The sequence below is a fragment of the Oncorhynchus clarkii genome, chromosome 4 (genome assembly GCF_045791955.1).
Source record: "Oncorhynchus clarkii lewisi isolate Uvic-CL-2024 chromosome 4, UVic_Ocla_1.0, whole genome shotgun sequence".
Lineage (NCBI taxonomy): Eukaryota > Metazoa > Chordata > Actinopteri > Salmoniformes > Salmonidae > Oncorhynchus > Oncorhynchus clarkii.
Genome location: NC_092150.1, coordinates 7,452,377 through 7,473,861, shown reverse-complemented (window position 1 = coordinate 7,473,861; position 21,485 = coordinate 7,452,377). Strand labels below are relative to the sequence as shown.

General features: G+C 44.4%; 1 protein-coding gene across 3 annotated transcripts in view; it reads right to left on the bottom strand.

Moving 5' to 3' along the window:
• Nucleotides 1-21,485, bottom strand: part of LOC139406355 (tight junction protein ZO-1-like) — a 201,649-nt gene that overhangs the window by 67,746 nt on the left and 112,418 nt on the right. For all 3 annotated transcript variants that reach the window (XM_071148870.1, XM_071148871.1, XM_071148872.1), the window contains exons 3-7: nucleotides 12,026-12,082; nucleotides 7,944-8,068; nucleotides 7,605-7,707; nucleotides 5,194-5,533; nucleotides 987-1,093 (exon numbers count right to left, since the gene is read on the bottom strand). In XM_071148870.1, the coding sequence (XP_071004971.1) occupies nucleotides 987-1,093; nucleotides 5,194-5,533; nucleotides 7,605-7,707; nucleotides 7,944-8,068; nucleotides 12,026-12,082 (732 nt within the window). The remainder of the gene's footprint in view (nucleotides 1-986; nucleotides 1,094-5,193; nucleotides 5,534-7,604; nucleotides 7,708-7,943; nucleotides 8,069-12,025; nucleotides 12,083-21,485) is intronic.

The following is a 21,485-nucleotide window of genomic DNA, read 5'->3' as shown; positions in this document are numbered from 1 at the left end:
ACCTCTCTCTCTCCCTCTCCCTCTCCCTCTCCCTCTCCCTCTACCTCTACCTCTACCTCTACCTCTCTCTCTCCCTCTACCTCTCTCTCTCCCTCTACCTCTCTCTCCCTCTACCTCTACCTCTACCTCTACCTCTACCTCTACCTCTCCCTCTACCTCTCCCTCTACCTCTCCCTCTACCTTTCCCTCTACCTCTCTCTCCCTCTCCCTCTACCTCTCTCTCTCTCTCTCTCTCTCCCTCTACCTCTCTCTCTCCCTCTACCTCTCTCTCTCCCTCTACCTCTCTCTCTCCCTCTACCTCTCTCTCTCCCTCTACCTCTCTCTCTCCCTCTACCTCTCTCTCTCCCTCTACCTCTCTCTCTCCCTCTACCTCTCTCTCTCCCTCTCCCTCTACCTCTACCTCTCCCTCTCCCTCTACCTCTACCTCTCCCTCTACCTCTCTCTCTCCCTCTACCTCTCTCTCTCCCTCTACCTCTCTCTCTCCCTCTCCCTCTCTCCCCTCTCCCTCTCCCTCTCCCTCTCCCTCTCTCTCTCTCTCTCTCTCTCTCTCTCTCCCTCTCTCTCTCTCTCTCTCTCTCTCTCTCCCTACCTCTCCCTCCCTCTCTCTACCTCTCCCTCCCTCTCTCTACCTCTCCCTCCCTCTCTCTACCTCTCCCTCCCTCTCTCTACCTCTCTCTACCTCTCCCTCCCTCTCTCTACCTCTCCCTCCCTCTCTCTACCTCTCCCTCCCTCTCTCTACCTCTCCCTCCCTCTCTCTACCTCTCCCTCCCTCTCTCTACCTCTCCCTCTCTCTACCTCTCCCTCTCTCTACCTCTCCCTCTCTCTACCTCTCCCTACCTCTACCTCTCCCTACCTCTACCTCTCCCTACCTCTACCTCTCCCTACCTCTCCCTCTCTCTACCTCTCCCTCTCTCTACCTCTCCCTCTCTCTACCTCCCTCTCTCTACCTCTCTCTCTTAGTTAAAGAATCACTTTAGGCTTCTCACCTTCAGTACAACGTCTCCCTCCTGTATGTTTCCGTCCCTGGCCGCCAGGCTCTCGGGTGAGATGTCCTTCACGAAGATGTGGCTGGCCAGTCGAAGGCCATATTCTGCTTACGGAGTGAACGAACAGCAACAAAGAGAGTGTTAGCATAGGAGAGCATAGTATGATATAGCATGTTAGCACAGTATAACTAACATGTTAGCATAGCATGTTAGCAGTACAGCATGCTATATATAGCATATTAGCATAGCATGTTAGCAGTACAGCATGCTATATATAGCATGTTAGCATAGCATGTTAGCAGTACAGCATGCTATATATAGCATGTTAGCATAGTTTAGCATGTTGACAAATATAATGGAATAAAAACATATATTTCCCCCAAAACAAACTATTGCTGAGTGTCGCGAGTTATAAACGTGTAGAACAGCGGTTATTCTACAACAAAAAAAGTGCTATTCTGAAACCAAAATACTTTCTAAATACTTCTACATTAACCAGTTGCATCTCTAGGGGCGCTATTTCATTTTTGAATAAAAAACGTTCCCGTTTTAAGCGCGATATTTTGTCACGAAAAGATGCTCGACTATGCATATTCTTGACACTCTGAAGTTTCAGAATCTGCAAAGATTTTGTCTGTAAGTGCCCCAGAACTCATTCTACAGGCGAAACCAAGATGATACGTCAAACAGGAAATGAGCAGAATTTCTGAAGCTCTGTTTTCTAATGTCTCCTTATATGGCTGTGAATGCGACAGGAATAAGCTTAGACCTTCTGCCGTTTCCCCAAGATGTCGGCAGTATTGTGACGTATTTGTAGGCATATCATTGGAAGATTGACCACAAGAGACTACATTTTCCAAGTGTCCGCCTGGTGTCCTGCGTCGAAACTGGTGCGCAAAGCCATGTGCAAGTATTTTTCCATTTGATTGAGAGGAGAAACCATGCTTCCACGAATGATATATCATCGAAGAGATATGTGAAAAATACCTTGAGGATTGATTCTAAACAACGTTTGCCATGTTTTCAGTCGATATTATGGAGTTAATTTGGAAAAAAGTTCGCGTTTTGAGGACTGAATTTTCGTTTTTTTTTGGTAGCCAAATGTGATGTATAAAACGGAGCTATTTCTAATACACAAAGAATCTTTTTGGAAAAACTGAGCATCTGCTATCTAACTGAGTATCCTCATTGAAAACATCAGAAGTTCTTCAAAGGTAAATTATTTTATTTGAAGGCTTTTATGTTTTTGTTGAAATGTTGCGTGCTGAATGCTAACGCTAATGCTAACGCTAAATGCTACGCTAGCTAGCTACTTTTACACAAATTATTGTTTTCCTATGATTGAGAAGCATATTTTGAAAATCTGAGATGACAGTGTTGTTTACAAAAGGCTAAGCTTGAGAGATGGCATATTTATTTCATTTCATTTGCGATTTTCATGAATAGTTAACGTTGCGTTATGGTAATGAGCTTGAGTCTGTATTCCTGATACCGGATCCGGGATGGGGAGATCAGAGAGGTTAATGAGGATGCTACCAAAGTTACAGATGCACAAATTATGAAACAGAGCCCATCTGCCCAATATTGAGAGTTGTTTTGGCTCTGTACTCTAGCTCTTTGGACTTGAATCTATACACATTCAAATTTAAAGCTGACAGTCTGCATTTTAACCTCTTTAACGTCATTGTATAGTTTTGCATGTCTTTAGGGTTTGATATAAAATGCTAATGTGTTTGGGCGGGAAGATGAATAGAGAGAGTGGTGGGAAAGGGACATACGTATTTATCATCAAAGAACAATTGTCCAAGACATTTTTATTATAATTGTATAATTTGATTTAGTTTACTCGCCTATTCAATCGTGTTTTGCATGTTGATTGTGTGTGTCCCCACCGAATGTGTTCATGACACGCAGGTTGGGATACCAAGGCCAACTGTGAACCAAGTATATTTATTTGGGAACAGGTCAAAACACATTTAGCTAGCTAATTTGTCATGGGAGATGAACATGGGTTGTTATTTTGCCGGAGGTGCATTATGGTCCATTATGGTGTGTTGTTGCTGGATCTTCGTGGAGTTTTGACACATTTCGGGTCGCTACTGGTTCTCTACTGCAGCAACTGATCTATGGATGAAGGGGGAAATCTGGTTGTTTTTTGTGTAGTTTGCTTTGATTGTTCTCCCCTTGTTTCTTCTTCTTCTTCTTCTTCTTCTCCTTCTTCTTCTTCTTCTTCTTCTTCTTCTCCTCCTTCTTCTTCTCCTCCTTCTTCTTCTTCTTCTCCTCCTCCTTCTTCTTCTCCTCCTCCTCCTTCTTCTTCTTCTCCTTCTTCTTCTTCTTCTTCTCCTCCTTCTTCTTCTCCTCCTTCTTCTTCTTCTCCTCCCTCTTCTTCTTCTCCTCCTTCTTCTTCTCCTCCTTCTTCTTCTTCTTCTTCTCCTTCTTCTTCTCCTCCTTCTTCTTCTTCTTCTTCTTCTTCTTCTCCTTCTTCTTCTCCTTCTTCTTCTCCTCCTTCTTCTTCTCCTTCTTCTTCTCCTTCTTCTTTTCCTTCTTCTCCTTCTTCTTCTCCTTCTTCTTTTCCTTCTTCTCCTTCTTCTTCTCCTTCTTCTTCTCCTCCTTCTTCTTCTTCTTCTTCTGTGGATTTTATATGGCAGTTGGCAACCAAGTTTAAGGTGTATTACCGCCCCCAACTGGACTGGAGTGTGGACCTCGTTCATCTTTCAATCACCCAGGTGGGTAATGTGCTTGTAAAAACCACTGAGTAGATGGGAGAGGCGGGACTTGCAGAAGCAAGTTCTGTTTTGGCGCCTGGCTACGCAGACGCTCGCAAGCAGTTTGGATGAGATGATTGAATAACATGTATGTGTACATTTATTTTGTAAAGCTCGCGCACGCAACGCGGGCGGTCTGGAATTCATCGCTTTATTTACGTGTATGTATATATATATATATATATATATATCTTTAATATGCTATTGGAATTGCTTAAATATTTCCTGTATATACTATGCTTACTTAATTACTTTATTGTGTATTTCATATTTCCTATTCTTATTTCTCCTGTTTTTTTTGTAGTAATACATTGTTATTGAATTGTTAGGTTTTGAGTTAAGACAAATTGTACTTGTGCATGTGACATAAGACTTGAAACCCCGACAACACATATCCCAACTAACCCTAACCCCGACTAGACAACACATATCCCAACTAACCCTAACAACACATATCCCAACTAACCCTGACTAGACAACACATATCCCAACTAACCCCGACTAGACAACACATATCCCAACTAACCCTAACAACACATATCCCAACTAACCCCGACAACACATATCCCAACTAACCCCGACAACACATATCCCAACTAACCCTAACAACACATATCCCAACTAACCCTAACCCCGACAACACATATCCCAACTAACCCTGACTAGACAACACATATCCCAACTAACCCTAACAACACATATCCCAACTAACCCCGACAACACATATCCCAACTAACCCTGACAACACATATCCCAACTAACCCTAACAACACATATCCCAACTAACCCTAACCCCGACAACACATATCCCAACTAACCCTAACCCCGACTAGACATTTCCCAACTAACCCTAACCCCGACAACACATATCCCAACTAACCCTAACCCCGACTAGACAACACATATCCCAACTAACCCTAACCCCGACTAGACAACACATATCCCAACTAACCCTAACCCCGACTAGACAACACATATCCCAACTAACCCTAACCCCGACAACACATATCCCAACTAACCCTAACCCCGACAACACATATCCCAACTAACCCTAACCCCGACAACACATATCCCAACTAACCCTAACCCCGACAACACATATCCCAACTAACCCTAACCCCGACAACACATATCCCAACTAACCCTAACCCCGACTAGACAACACATATCCTAACTAACCCTAACCCCGACTAGACAACACATACCCTAACCCCGACTAGACAACACATACCCCAACTAACCCTAACAACACCTATCTCAACTAACCCCGACTAGACAACACATATCCCAACTAACCCTAACAACACCTATCCCAACTAACCCTAACAACACATATCCCAACTAACCCTAACAACACATATCCCAACTAAGCCTAACAACACATATCCCAACTAACCCTAACCCCGACTAGACAACATATATCCCAACTTTGTGATGCTCACCTTCATTCTTTCGGGACTTTACGAGGGTGACTTTGGCGGGCCGCGGGGGCTGGTTGAGCGAGCGCCGGTCGGCGCGCGGGGAGAGACTCCTCTCCCGTGAGCCACTGCGTTCCCGCTCTCTGTCCTTGTCCCGCCTTCCGGCGCTCCTCCCGCTGCGCCGGGCCGAGGCCCCACCCACAGCGCTGTAGGCGCTGGGGCCGCTGCGTGCGGAGCGCGTCTCGTATATCTCCTCGTCGTAGCTATCTTCCTCATCCTCCTCCTCATCATCATGCTCCGACATGGTCGCCCTCTCCCCCAGCCGACTCATGGGTACATGCACCTTCCGCTTCCGTCTGATCGTCTGAAGAGGAAGAAGACAACTTTAGCACGATGTCACTAGATTACACCCCCATTTCTTTCCCCCTGTTCCTTCCATGTAATCTCTAACTCCCTCCCTCCCTCTCTCTCATGACAAGACATTAGCCCCATAGAGACTAAATCTAATACATAATAATTGTTGTAATTTATTCTGTGGTAAGCGCCATATATATATATATATATATATATATATATATATATATATATATATATATATATATATATATATTATACCCAAAACTTCCAGTTCTCCCTCTGGGGCATTCCATGCCCATTGACGGTGCTAAGATATGACCCCCAGGTTTTAGCAGATGACAAGTTAGTCCCAAGAGTGCTGTGCTCCAGGTATTAAAGATAAAGGAACTGCCCAATTCAGACGTTCATACATTAGTAAGAGCTGGATTCTATCAGTGGACCGGTGTTAAAGCCAGACTCAGTCAGTTGTGTCATTTTATTAACGTTTTACACCTTGTTTTGTTTTGGGCGACAAAACAAAACCCAGGCAAGACCCAGTGTAAAACAAACCCGGGCAAGACCCAGTGTAAACAAACCCGGGCAAGACCCAGTGTAAACAAACCCGGGCAAGACCCAGTGTAAACAAACCCGGGCAAGACCCAGTGTAAACAAACCCGGGCAAGACCCAGTGTAAACAAACCCGGGCAAGACCCAGTGTAAACAAACCCGGGCAAGACCCAGTGTAAACAAACCCGGGCAAGACCCAGTGTAAACAAACCCGGGCAAGACCCAGTGTAAACAAACCCGGACAAGACCCAGTGTAAACAAACCCGGGCAAGACCCAGTGTAAACAAACCCGGGCAAGACCCAGTGTAAACAAACCCGGGCAAGACCCAGTGTAAACTAACCCGGGCAAGACCCAATGTAAACTAACCCGGGCAAGACTGACTCTATACTGCCAAATAAAACCTGTACTGACTCTATACTGCCAAATAAAACCTGCACTGACTCTATACTGCCAAATAAAACCTGTACTGACTCTATACTGCCAAACAAAACCTGCACGGACTCTATACTGCCAAATAAAACCTGCACGGACTCTATACTGCCAAATAAAACCTGCACTGACTCTATACTGCCAAACAAAACCTGCACTGACTCTATACTGCCAAATAAAACCTGTACTGACTCTATACTGCCAAATAAAACCTGTACTGACTCTATACTGCCAAATAAAACCTGTACTGACTCTATACTGCCAAACAAAACCTGCACTGACTCTATACTGCCAAATACAACCTGTACTGACTCTATACTGCCAAGTAAAACCTGTAAGTGCTGGTTTTAGTTGGCAGTATAGCAGGGCTACACCACCGGTATGCACATTTAGCAATGCGTGTGTGGATCTATGGGCTGTTTGCTAGCTAGCTTGCTGACTAGCGTTGCTTACCAGCAGTGGACAGCTAGCTGGCTCTCGTGATTATCAGACCTTGGCACGGTCCAGAGCAGCATGTGGGTACCGTCACTAGAATAGAGTGACGAGTCTTAGCAAGTTGAAAATAATAAAAATCCCTTGCTGAATGAAAAATCACAGCACAATTCCCATTTCATTCCCGGCCAGTGTTTTCAAATCTGCACTGCTATAGCACAGACGGACAGGCAGACAGCCAGGAGCCAATATATGAATCACAAGGATTTGTCAGCTAAATTACACTTTTATTCCATATTACTCAACTCAAATTTTTGAGTCTTGTTTAAAATAAGAGAGATATAGATCGGCCTATTTGTATTGTTGATGTGTTGCTGTTGTCGTGGATGGATCAGAGGAAAAGATAGGCCCGAGAACAGGAGCTACGCATCATAATTACCTGGAGAATTCCGACCTACAATTTGTAAACAAACCCTGCTGTACTCGTAACACACAAAAACGTAATTTTTATCACTTTGAAGTGACATAAATGGCAAATGAAGCTTTCATTTATCCATTTCGAGATATATTATTAAACAAAACAAAAAGTTGTATTTTTTTTTTGACTTACTGAGTCTGGCTTTATAACATAGGACTTTTAAATCTTAGGGTTTCTCAAAAAGATACTCACAATTTTAGCATTCTTGCCACTTTTCCTTAGTTGCTGGACTGCGTATGCGTGTTCCACGTTGTCCATGGAGACGGCGTTGACCATCGTGACTCTGTCATTCTCCCTGGAAGGAAAGGTAGGAGAGAGTGACTTGTAAAACAATGTAAACAAATGTCTTTGTAAACAACCAAATGTTAAAAAAAAAGATTTAATTTATTTAATTTAATTTTGCACCATCCATAGCACCTTCTATGAATTTGAGAGAGTTTACATTTTCTCCAAGCCACATCCCTCAGCTTTATATCAAACCAAGAGAGCCCATGTGGTAACTCATCCCAAGAGAGGAGAAGAGGATCTTACTGCAGTAGGCCCTCGGCTGGACCTCCCTTCAGGACGTCTGAGATAACGATGGAGGTCTCACCACTCTGAAAATGAGGGTTATCCCGACCTCCCGAGATGGCTATCCCAAAGCCAAACCCTGGTGCCTGCACAGAGATGGAAAATGACATGTTCACTGACTACCCTGGTGCCTGGTGATACAGAGACCCAGAGATAGAGACTCAGGAGACTCACGTGTGACGTCAGAACACAATAGTATTCACCACAAAAAGAGAGAGAGAGAGAGGGAGGAAGAGAGAGAGCAAGAGCAAGAGCAAGAGAGAGACAGAGAGACAGAGAGAGAGAGAGAGAGACAGAGAGAGAGAGACAGAGAGAAAGAGAGAGAGAGAGACAGAGAGAAAGAGAAAGAGAGAGAGACAGAGAGAGAGAGAGAAAGAGAAGCACGTTAGAACACAACAACTGTATTCATCACCACCACTGAGAAATATCACAGACCTCTCCAGTCCCAACAATTCCACTACCACGTCACTTTCTAAACAAAGCACTGTATTGGTTTGATAGGGGAGAGTAGTAAACAGCTAGCAAGTTATCGACTATTTAACAAGTGAGCCGTTTCTGCTGATAATTCAAGTCTGGAGGTAGACTAAGTGATGACCTCATAACCATAGCTACCTTGCAACCGTTTATCCTCTTCTAAAACAGTGACAGAGTTATTTACAGTTTCTACATTAGATGAAGGTTGAATGGACAGACAAGGAAATAGGAGGAGTGTAGGAGGGGCATGACAGACAGTGATTTGTATTGACAATCTATGCTTGTTGTGTTCATATGCCCGGACCCTTGGCCTGTATGGAAGGTCAAGTTGTGACCTTGTGCTCTACAGCCTGGTGGAATAATCATGAACACTTTTTTTTTTAAAAGGGCAAATCAGACCGTGTCGACGAGTGGGTTAAAAGCAGCGTCCTATCGCCTGTGACCACAGAACAACGGCCATTTTCTATTCATCTCAAGACGATTTTACACGTCGAATCATAACGTCGACAGCAGGCGTTTTACTGAGCACGGCCAACGTTCATTAAGGTGCGTCTTGTCCTTTTATACAGAGCAGAATCCTGAATGCTTGTTTCTTATTGGACAAGTCCTGGTAGTCCCCCCCCCCGCTTCAGTCAGTTTTATTCCATTTGGTGCCTAATGAACAAGGTCCTGTTATTGTGTGTTCAGTGAGCATACGGTACGTGTACGGCTTGCAGCATGCTGACTAGTGGAGGCAGGAGGAAAAGAAGATGGAGGGAGCAGGGAAGAAGGACAAAATGGAGGGAGGCTAGGGCACAGAGATAGAGGTGTTTCAACCATCCCACAGAGATAGGGGTTTCAACCATCCCACAGAGATAGGGGTTTCAACCATCCCACAGAGATAGAGGTGTTTCAACCATCCCACAGAGATAGAGGGGTTTCAACCATCCCACAGAGATAGAGGGGTTTCAACCATCCCACAGAGATAGAGGCGTTTCAACCATCCCACAGAGATAGAGGTGTTTCAACCATCCCACAGAGATAGGGGTTTCAACCATCCCACAGAGATAGGCGTTTCAACCATCCCACAGAGATAGAGATAGGCATTTCAACCATCCCACAGAGATAGAGGGGTTTCAACCATCCCACAGAGATAGAGATAGGCGTTTCAACCATCCCACAGAGATAGAGGGGTTTCAACCATCAAACAGAGATAGGCATTTCAACCATCCCACAGAGATAGGGGTTTCAACCATCCCACAGAGATAGGGGTTTCAACCATCAAACAGAGATAGGCATTTCAACCATCCCACAGAGATAGGGGTTTCAACCATCCCACAGAGATAGGGGTTTCAACCATCAAACAGAGATAGAGATAGAGGGGTTTCAACCATCCCACAGAGATAGGGGTTTCAACCATCCCACAGAGATAGAGGGGTTTCAACCATCCCACAGAGATAGAGATAGGCGTTTCAACCATCCCACAGAGATAGAGATAGGCGTTTCAACCATCCCACAGAGATAGAGATAGGCATTTCAACCATCCCACAGAGATAGAGATAGGGGTTTCAACCATCCCACAGAGATAGAGATAGGGGTTTCAACCATCCCACAGAGATAGAGATAGGGGTTTCAACCATCCCACAGAGATAGAGGGGTTTCAACCATCCCACAGAGATAGGGGTTTCAACCATCAAACAGAGATAGAGATAGGCATTTCAACCATCCCACAGAGATAGGGGTTTCAACCATCAAACAGAGATAGAGATAGGCGTTTCAACCATCAAACAGAGATAGAGATAGGCGTTTCAACCATCCCACAGAGATAGAGGGGTTTCAACCATCCCACAGAGATAGGGGTTTCAACCATCCCACAGAGATAGAGATAGGCGTTTCAACCATCCCACAGAGATAGAGATAGGCGTTTCAACCATCCCACAGAGATAGAGATAGGCATTTCAACCATCCCACAGAGATAGAGATAGGGGTTTCAACCATCCCACAGAGATAGAGATAGGGGTTTCAACCATCCCACAGAGATAGAGATAGGGGTTTCAACCATCCCACAGAGATAGAGATAGGGGTTTCAACCATCCCACAGAGATAGAGATAGGGGTTTCAACCATCCCACAGAGATAGAGATAGGGGTTTCAACCATCCCACAGAGATAGAGATAGGGGTTTCAACCATCCCACAGAGATAGAGATAGGGGTTTCAACCATCCCACAGAGATAGAGATAGGGGTTTCAACCATCCCACAGAGATAGAGATAGGGGTTTCAACCATCCCACAGAGATAGAGGGGTTTCAACCATCCCACAGAGATAGAGATAGGGGTTTCAACCATCCCACAGAGATAGAGATAGGGGTTTCAACCATCCCACAGAGATAGGGGTTTCAACCATCAAATAGAGATAGAGATAGGCATTTCAACCATCCCACAGAGATAGGGGTTTCAACCATCAAACAGAGATAGAGATAGGCGTTTCAACCATCAAACAGAGATAGAGATAGGCGTTTCAACCATCAAACAGAGATAGAGATAGGCGTTTCAACCATCCCACAGAGATAGAGGGGTTTCAACCATCCCACAGAGATAGTAGGGTTTCAACCATCCCACAGAGATAGGGGTTTCAACCATCCCACAGAGATAGAGATAGGGGTTTCAACCATCCCACAGAGATAGAGGGGTTTCAACCATCCCACAGAGATAGAGGGGTTTCAACCATCCCACAGAGATAGGGGTTTCAACCATCCCACAGAGATAGGGGTTTCAACCATCCCACAGAGATAGAGGGGTTTCAACCATCCCACAGAGATAGAGGGGTTTCAACCATCCCACAGAGATAGAGGGGTTTCAACCATCCCACAGAGATAGGGGTTTCAACCATCCCACAGAATGTCACAAGTTGTATGTCTCTTGCTCAGTTGCGACAAGCAATGGTGATATAAAAGGCAAATGCCGACAAGAATGTTGAAAAGATGTGACAGACAAAGAGAGAGAGAGACACACACACAAGGAGAGAGAGAGACACACAAGGAGAGAGAGAGACACACAAGGAGAGAGAGAGAGACACAAGGAGAGAGAGAGACAAGAAGAGAGAGACAAGGTGAGAGACCAGGAGGAGGGGGAGAGAGAGATAAGGAGAGAGAGAGACAAGGAGAGACAAGGAGAGAGAGACCAGGAGGAAGGGGAGAGAGAGAGAAGGAGAGAGAGAGAGACAAGGGAAGAGAGAGAGACAAGGAGCAAGAGACATGGAGAGAGAAGGGAAGAGAGAGAGACAAGGAGCAAGAGACATGGAGATAGACAAGGGAAGAGAGAGAGAGACAAGGAGCAAGAGACATGGAGAGAGACAAGGGAAGAGAGAGAGAGACAAGGAGCAAGAGACATGGAGAGAGACAAGGGAAGAGAGAGAGAGACAAGGAGCAAGAGACATGGAGAGAGACAAGGGAAGAGAGAGAGAGACAAGGAGCAAGAGATATGGAGAGAGACAAGGGAAGATAGAGAGACAAGGGAAGAGAGAGAGAGACAAGGAGCAAGAGACATGGAGAGAGACAAGGAGAGGTAGAGGTATCCTATGCACTACTCACCCTGTGTAGAGTTACTGTGTGCTGTTCCCATATGACGGTCTCCTCCATAGCTGCACTCTGTAGAAATAAATCCTTATTTTCATCATCATCACTCCAATTAGTGTCAGTAGCCCCCAGGCTTTAGATGTACTCATTTAGCAAAATAAACTTTCAAGCCTCAATATCTAAAAATACATTATAGAACCCCCCCCCCAAAAAAAAAATCAACACCACACAATAGTGCCAGTATTTTAGACGAGCCTATCACGGATTGGCCCGTGACGAATTAGCGGTCTTCCTTGTATCAGGGGTTAATACACATTTTGACAGATGGAATTCTCCATGATTTTTAACCACATTTCCATGACCAACAATTGGCGGCATCTCGATGGTACAGTTGAAGTCAGAAGTTGCCATACACTTAGGTTGGAGTCATTAAAACTCGTTTTTCAACCACTCCACAAATGTATTATTAACAAACAAATAGTTTTAGCAAGTCGGTTAGGACATCTACTGAGTAATTTTTCCAACTATTGTTTCCAGACAGATTATTTCACTTATAATTCACTGTATCACAATTCCAGTGGGTCAGAAGTTTACATACACAAAGTTGCCTGTGCCTTTAAACAGCTTGGAAAATTCCTGAAAATTATGTCATGGCTTTAGAAGCTTCTGATAGGCTTATTGACACCATTTGAGTCAATTGGAGGTGTACCTGTGGATGTATTTCAAGGCCACTGTGCTTCTACACCTGCATTGCTTGAAGTTTGGGGTTTTAGGCTGGGTTTCTGTACAGCACTTTGAGATATCAGCTGATGTACGAAGGGCTATATAAATAAATTTGATTTGATTTGATTTGCCTACCTTCAAATTCAGTGCCTCTTTGCTTGACATCATGGGAAAATCAAAAGAAATCAGCCAAGACCTCAGAAAAATAATTGTAGACATCCACAAGTTTGGTTCATCCTTGGGAGCAATTTCCAAACGCCTGAAGGTACCACGTTCATCTGTACAAACAATAGTACGCAAGTATAAACACCATGGAACCACTCAGCCGTCATACCGCCCAGGAAGGAGACGCGTTCTGTCTCCTAGAGATGAACGTACTTTGGTGCGAAAAGTGAAAATCAATCCCAGAACAACAGCAAAGGACCCTGTGAAGATGCTGGAGGAAACAGGTACAAAAGTATCTGTATCCACAGTAAAACGAGTCCTATATCGACATAACCTGAAAGGCCGCTCAGCAAGAAAGAAGCTACTGCTCCAAAACCGCCATAAAAAAATCCAGACTATGGTTTGCAACTGCACATGGGGACAAAGATCGTACTTTTTGGAGAAATGTCCTCTGGTCTGATGAAACAAAAATAGAACTGTTTGGACATAATGACCATTGTTATGTTTGGAGGAAAAAGGGTGAGGCCGCCCATTATCTCTCCTGGGGGTTGGACGACCGCCCATTATCTCTCCTGGGGGATGGACGACCGCCCATTATCTCTCCTGGGGGATGGACGACGGCCCATTATCTCTCCTGGAGGATGGACGACCGCCCATTATCTCTCCTGGAGGATGGGCGACCGCCCTTGATGTAAAACACTGCAACATTACAACCAAATACGTTTCGCTCATTCAATATAGCAAAGATCGAGTGGCTATGGTAGGCTACAAAGATGTTTATTCAACTGAAGCAAGCCCACAAATGTTCAGAAAATGTACCTTTTCTAGTTTAGTCATATTTATCTTAGCTACTTTATAAGTGTTTACTTTGCAGGCTGACTAGTATCTATTATACATTATACTTTAGGTCATACTTAAAGTAGACTGTCCAAAAAGCAGTGGTGGAAAAAGTACCCAAATGTCATACTTGAGTAAAAGTAAAGATACTATAATAGAAAATGACTAAATTAAAAGTCACCCAGTAAAATACTACTTGAGTAAAAGTCTAAAAGTATTTGGTTTAAAATATACTTAAGTATCAAAAGTAAAAGTATAAATCATTTACATTTCCTTATATTAAGCAAACCTGACGGCACCATCTCCTTGTTTTTTAATTTACTTACGGAAAGCCACATGCACACGCCAACATTCAGACATCATTTACAAACAAAGCCTGTGTGTTTAGTGAGTCTGTCAGATCAGAGGCAGTAGAGATGACCAGGGATGTTCTCTGTTTAGTGAGTCTGCCAGATCAGAGGCAGTAGGGATGACCAGGGATGTTCTCTGTTTAGTGAGTCCTCCAGATCAGAGGCAGTAGGGATGACCAGGGATGTTCTCAGTTTAGTGAGTCTGTCAGATCAGAGGCAGTAGGGATGACCAGGGATGTTCTCTGTTTAGTGAGTCCTCCAGATCAGAGGCAGTAGGGATGACCAGGGATGTTCTCTTGATAAGTGTGTGAATTTGACCATTTTCCTGTCCTGCTAAGCACTGAAAATGTTACAAGTACTTGTGTCAGGGAAAATGTAGTGAAGTAGTGAAAAATATAAATAGTAAAGTACAGATACCCCAAAAAACAACTAAAGTAGTACTTTAAAGTATTTAATTAAGTACTTTACACCACTGCTAAAAAGGACCCTAGTTCAGCCGCCTACGCTAGATACTGCTGCAGATACTGCTGCAGATACTGCTTCATTGTGTCAAGGAGAGGGGTAAGAAGGAATAGGGGGGACAGGGGAGAGGGAAGAAGGGGGACAGGGGAGAGGGAAGAAGGGAGAGGGGGGACAGGAGAGGGGGGACAGGGGAGAGGGAAGAAGGGGGACAGGGGAGAGGGAAGAAGGGAGAGGGGGGACAGGAGAGGGGGGACAGGGGAGAGGGAAGAAGGGGGACAGGGGAGAGGGAAGAAGGGAGAGGGGGGACAGGAGAGGGGGGACAGGGGAGAGGGAAGAAGGGAGAGGGGGGACAGGGGAGAAGGGACAGGGGAGAGGGGACAGGGGAGAGGGGGGACAGGGGAGAGGTAAGAAGGGAGAGGGGGGACAGGGGAGAGGTAAGAAGGGAGAGGGGGGACAGGGGAGAGGGAAGAAGGGAGAGGGGGGACAGGAGAGAGGTAAGAAGGGAGAGGGGGGGACAGGGGTAAGAAGGGAGAGGGGGGACAGGGGAGAGGTAAGAAGGGAGAGTGGGGACAGGGGAGAGGGAAGAAGGGAGAGTGGGGACAGGGGAGAGGGAAGAAGGGAGAGGGGGGACAGGGGAGAGGGACAGGAGAGGGGGGACAGGGGAGAGGGAAGGAGGGAGAGTGGGGACAGGGGAGAGGGAAGGAGGGAGAGTGGGGACAGGGGAGAGGGAAGGAGGGAGAGGTAAGAAGGGAGAGGGGAAAGAGAGGAGAGAGGGAAGAGCGGGATCTCAGGGTGATCTGCACCAGAGCCAGCTGAGGTGTTGAGGAGCGATGGTTTTATTTATTTATTTGCATGGCTCCTGCAATGCAGCGAAAGAGAGATGGGATCTGCTGAGCCACATCCCCTAAAGTCAGTATTGTCACAACTACACCACTAGGCTAAATCTCTGGATAGCTTCTGTAGCATTCACTGTATCCCACTACTGTACATCTCATTCTCAGATAGCTACTCATACTGACTGACTGTATCCTAGCCAGCAATGTCAATCCCAACCTGGAAATCTCAAAGTAGCTCAAATTCACAGATACTGAAATAAAAATAAAACCATACTGACACTGCACCAGCAACAGAACCAGCATTTACAGACACTATATACAATAGCCATCGTTCAGACACTATATACCATAGCCATCATTCACAGACACTATATACCATAGCCATCGTTCAGACACTATATACCATAGCCATCATTCAGACACTATATACAATAGCCATCATTCAGACACTATATACAATAGCCATCATTCACAGACACTATATACCATAGCCATCATTCACAGACACTATATACCATAGCCATCATTCAGACACTATATACAATAGCCATCATTCAGACACTATATACAATAGCCATCATTCACAGACACTATATACCATAGCCATCATTCACAGACACTATATACAATAGCCATCGTTCAGACACTATATACCATAGCCATCATTCAGACACTATATACAATAGCCATCATTCAGACACTATATACAATAGCCATCATTCACAGACACTATATACCATAGCCATCGTTCAGACACTATATACCATAGCCATCATTCACAGACACTATACCATAGCCATCATTCAGACACTATATACAATAGCCATCATTCAGACACTATATACAATAGCCATCATTCAGACACTATATACAATAGCCATCATTCACAGACACTATATACCATAGCCATCATTCACAGACACTATATACCATAGCCATCATTCAGACACTATATACAATAGCCATCATTCACAGACACTATATACCATAGCCATCATTCAGACACTATATACAATAGCCATCATTGACACTATATACCATAGCCATCATTCAGACACTATATACACAATAGCCATCATTCAGACACTATATACCATAGCCATCATTCAGACACTATATACCATAGCCATCATTCACAGATACTGCATACCATAGCCATCATTCAGACACTATATACAATAGCCATCATTCAGACACTATATACAATAGCCATCATTCACAGACACTATATACCATAGCCATCATTCACAGACACTATATACCATAGGCATCATTCAGACACTATATACCATAGCCATCATTCAGACACTATATACAATAGCCATCATTCACAGATACTGCATACCATAGCCATCATTCACAGATACTGCATACCATAGCCATCATTCAGACACTATATACCATAGCCATCATTCAGACACTATATACCATAGCCATCATTCAGACACTATATACCATAGTCATCATTCACAGATACTGCATACCATAGCCATCATTCAGACACTATATACCATAGCCATCATTCAGACACTATATACAATAGCCATCATGCAGACACTATATACCATAGCCATCATTCACAGACACTATATACCATAGCCATCATGCAGACACTATATACCATAGCCATCATTCACAGACACTATATACCATAGCCATCATTCAGACACTATATACCATAGCCATCATTCAGACACTATATACAATAGCCATCATGCAGACACTATATACCATAGCCATCATTCAGACACTATATACAATAGCCATCATTCACAGACACTATATACCATAGCCATCATTCAGACACTATATACAATAGCCATCATTCAGACACTATATACAATAGCCATCATTCACAGACACTATATACCATAGCCATCATTCACAGACACTATATACCATAGCCATCATTCAGACACTATATACAATAGCCATCATTCAGACACTATATACCATAGCCATCATTCACAGATACTGCATACCATAGCCATCATTCACAGACACTATATACCATAGCCATCATTCACAGATACTGCATACCAGACACTATATACCATAGCCATCATTCACAGATACTATATACCATAGCCATCATTCACAGATACTGCATACCATAGCCATCATTCACAGATACTGCATACCATAGCCATCATTCAGACACTATATACCATAGCCATCATTCACAGATACTGCATACCATAGCCATCATTCACAGATACCATGGCCACTTTAGACAGCATTGTCATGTCAGACCCAGTAGATCTCAGATACATGATACTATAAATAAAGATAAATCCATACTGAAAGATAAAACAATCCTGCTGCTGGTGGCATACACACACACACACACACACACATACACACATACACACACACACACACACACACACACGACACTGTGACCACAAATCAAAACAGACCACACTCTCAAGCAGAGGAAGTTAAAGGTATTTTAAACACCTCTTAACAATGTATGAATGAGTGTGATACAAATTGTGGAAATGGGGTAGGAGGAGACTTGAGTGTCTTCCTTTGTGCCAGTAGCTAGGCTGCATATTCCCAGGCACTCCGCAGAATACAATGGGCTTGTTGCTGGCGACATAATGCCACCACTCTGAGGAGGCAGGTTGAGGAAGTGTGCCGAGTGACTTTATTAAGCATGCTTGGAATGTCTTTACACACTAACAACTGGGCCTACGTGCAGTAAAGCATGGGCTACAAGATGCAGGACAATCCCAAGCTGTCAGCCCAGTATTCATTATTGCACACCGTAGCAAAACATTTTGTAACAAGAAACATTTTGAACAAAAACATTAAAATGTGTTTCTATATGAAAAATGCAGGTCGCCAGACTGTTGGTCGGCCAAGATTTCTTTAGTCCAGCATATAGCTGCACCTTTTTTGTTTTTTAAATCATGGTGCACAAGACACCTGTCTAATTGGCTCCTGTCTGAGTGGACTGATCCATTGTGGAGGCCATCTGATTGGCTCCTGTCTGAGTGGACTGATCCATTGTGGAGGCCATCTGATTGGCTCCTGTCTGAGTGGACTGATCCATTGTGGAGGCCATCTGATTGGCTCCTGTCTGAGTGGACTGATCCATTGTGGAGGCCGTGGGGATGGCACAGTCCAGAAATCTAAGAAATGTGCTACTGAAATTGTATATGGTTATATTATGTACGAACAAATGGTGCAACACTAATAAAAAATAGTATTATTGCATAACAAATAAGCTTTTTCCAGCGTTGTATAGTGGTCGCTGTCCACAGTTCTGAAACATCAGCGCACTGTTGAATTGGCGCCTTTTTCCGAGACCATGTTGCTACGTGCATAATGGGGCAACAGGTGGCCTAGTGGTTAGAGCGTTGGGCCAGAAAGGTTGTTGGATCGAATCCCCGAGCTGACAAGGTAAAAATCTGTCGTTCTGCCTCAGTTAACCCACTGTTCCCCAGTAGGCCGTCATTGTAAATAAGAACTTGTTCTTAACTGACTTGCCTAGCTAAATTTAAGAAAAATTAAATAATAGCAAAAAATGAAATAATAGCAAAGCATCTTGGTGTTGAGAACAATGTGGCAGAGGCAGCCGTGGAATTAGGAGACGAGAAAGCAGCCAGGGGGAAGTGATGCTGCTGCTGGGAGAGACAGGGGGAAGTGATGCTGCTGCTGGGAGAGACAGAGACAGAGGCAGCAGTGGAATTAGGAGACGAGAAAGCAGCCAGGGGGAAGTGATGCTGCTGCTGCTGGGAGAGACAGGGGGAAGTGATGCTGCTGCTGGGAGAAACAGGGGGAAGTGATGCTGCTGCTGGGAGAGACAGGGGGAAGTGATGCTGCTGCTGGGAGAGACAGGGGGAAGTGATGCTGCTGCTGGGAGAGACAGGGGGAAGTGATGCTGCTGCTGGGAGAGACAGAGACAGAGGCAGCAGTGGAATTAGGAGACGAGAAAGCAGCCAGGGGGAAGTGATGCTGCTGCTGGGAGAGACAGAGACAGAGGCAGCAGTGGAATTAGGAGACGAGAAAGCAGCCAGGGGGAAGTGATGCTGCTGCTGGGAGAGACAGAGACAGAGGCAGCAGTGGAATTAGGAGACGAGAAAGCAGCCAGGGGGAAGTGATGATGCTGCTGCTGGGAGAGACAGGGGGAAGTGATGCTGCTGCTGGGAGAGACAGGGGGAAGTGATGCTGCTGCTGGGAGAGACAGGGGGAAGTGATGCTGCTGCTGGGAGAGACAGGGGGAAGTGATGCTGCTGCTGGGAGAGACAGGGGGAAGTGATGCTGCTGCTGGGAGAGACAGAGACAGAGGCAGCAGTGGAATTAGGAGACGAGAAAGCAGCCAGGGGGAAGTGATGCTGCTGCTGGGAGAGACGGGGGGAAGTGATGCTGCTGCTGGGAGAGACAGGGGGAAGTGATGCTGCTGCTGGGAGAGACAGGGGGAAGTGATGCTGCTGCTGGGAGAGACAGAGACAGAGGCAGCAGTGGAATTAGGAGACGAGAAAGCAGCCTTTTGTCTAAGAATAGTGAGAATAGCCTAACTGTTAAATGTGCCTGGCTTTATAAATCATCCATCCATATATATATATATATATATATATATATATATATATACACACACACACACACACACACACACACACACACACACACACACACACACACACACATAAATATCTGTTTTGAGTGTTTGTTTAATAGACTACGGATTCCGTGAGCACCAAGCCTCAAGCAACCACAACGTCTGATAAAGAACAGGCTTTTACAAGAACAGTCTCTCTGGTATAATTACCATTTATTTAGTGTTGTAGTGTACTGTGATTTAGTGTCACTGTTCCAAATGGTCAGAAATGTATAATAATAAACCCTCCTTTCTCTTGATCTCCTCCTTCGTTATTATTACTGTTATTATGATCATCATTATAATAAAATAATGTCATTATCATTAGTAGGCTTAGTATAGCAGCCTTGTGTAACCACCATCGAGCTGTAGGCCTCAGAGCTCATCCTGTTTAGACTTAATACCGTAACTTAGGCCTATACTTCATTGGCTAATGGGGATCCTACTAAAAAAAATCTTTAAAAAAAATGCAATACTTACAGTATATGAGTTACTGTATGATAAATTAACATGCGACGGTTTTTAGTCTTTGTTGTTTTTATTTTATTTTTGTTTTTTTAAATAAACAGATCACAGGCTCTCTGGTACGCTTAGAATTTATTTAGTGTTGTTTACATTGTTCCAAACGGTCCTAAAAATATTTTTATTGTAATCTAACAGCATCTGTTTGGCACAGATAATGAATGTGTGTGTATATGAATGTGTGTGTGTATATCTTGGTATATGTGTGTATATGAATGTGTGTGTGTATATGAATGTGTGTGTGTATATCTTGGTATATGTGTGTATATGAATGTGTGTGTGTATACTGTAACAGTCCCTGTTTGGCAGATAATACGCAGGTCTTTCTCCGTACCTTCTTGATCTCCAGTATTTTCCACAACTAGTCAAATGTATTCCACACATCTGACTTCCCCTTTACCTCCTGAGCAACCAGTAAAACATTCCCCCGTTTCCAGTCGCGTCCTCTGCATCCGTTTTGCTGTCACACGTGTTCCGGTGTTCAGAGTTTGTCACAACCAATTTATTAATGTGATTATGACATGCTTTAACGGTCAGGCCCTATTGGTCGCGTGCATTCGATGCACACGTGTCACATAAAGAGAGCACGGGTTTGAGGGGATATTTTCATAAATAAATTAGCGATTTCGGTAAACAACACTTTTCAATCAGAAAAGGCTGTAATTATGTCGCAGTTCGGGCAGCAGAGACAGTGTGATACACACTGCTGATGTTCTGTGGTGGTCACTGCAGCAGAGACAGTGTGATACACACTGTTGATGTTCTGTGGTGGTCGCTGCAGCAGAGACAGCGTGATAAACACTGTTGATGTTCTGTGGTGGTCGCTGCAGCAGGGAGGAGTGATACACACTGTTGATGTTCTGTGGTGGTCGCTGCAGCAGAGACAGTGTGATACACACTGTTGATGTTCTGTGGTGGTCGCTGCAGCAGGGAGGAGTGATACACACTGTTGATGTTCTGTGGTGGTCGCTGCA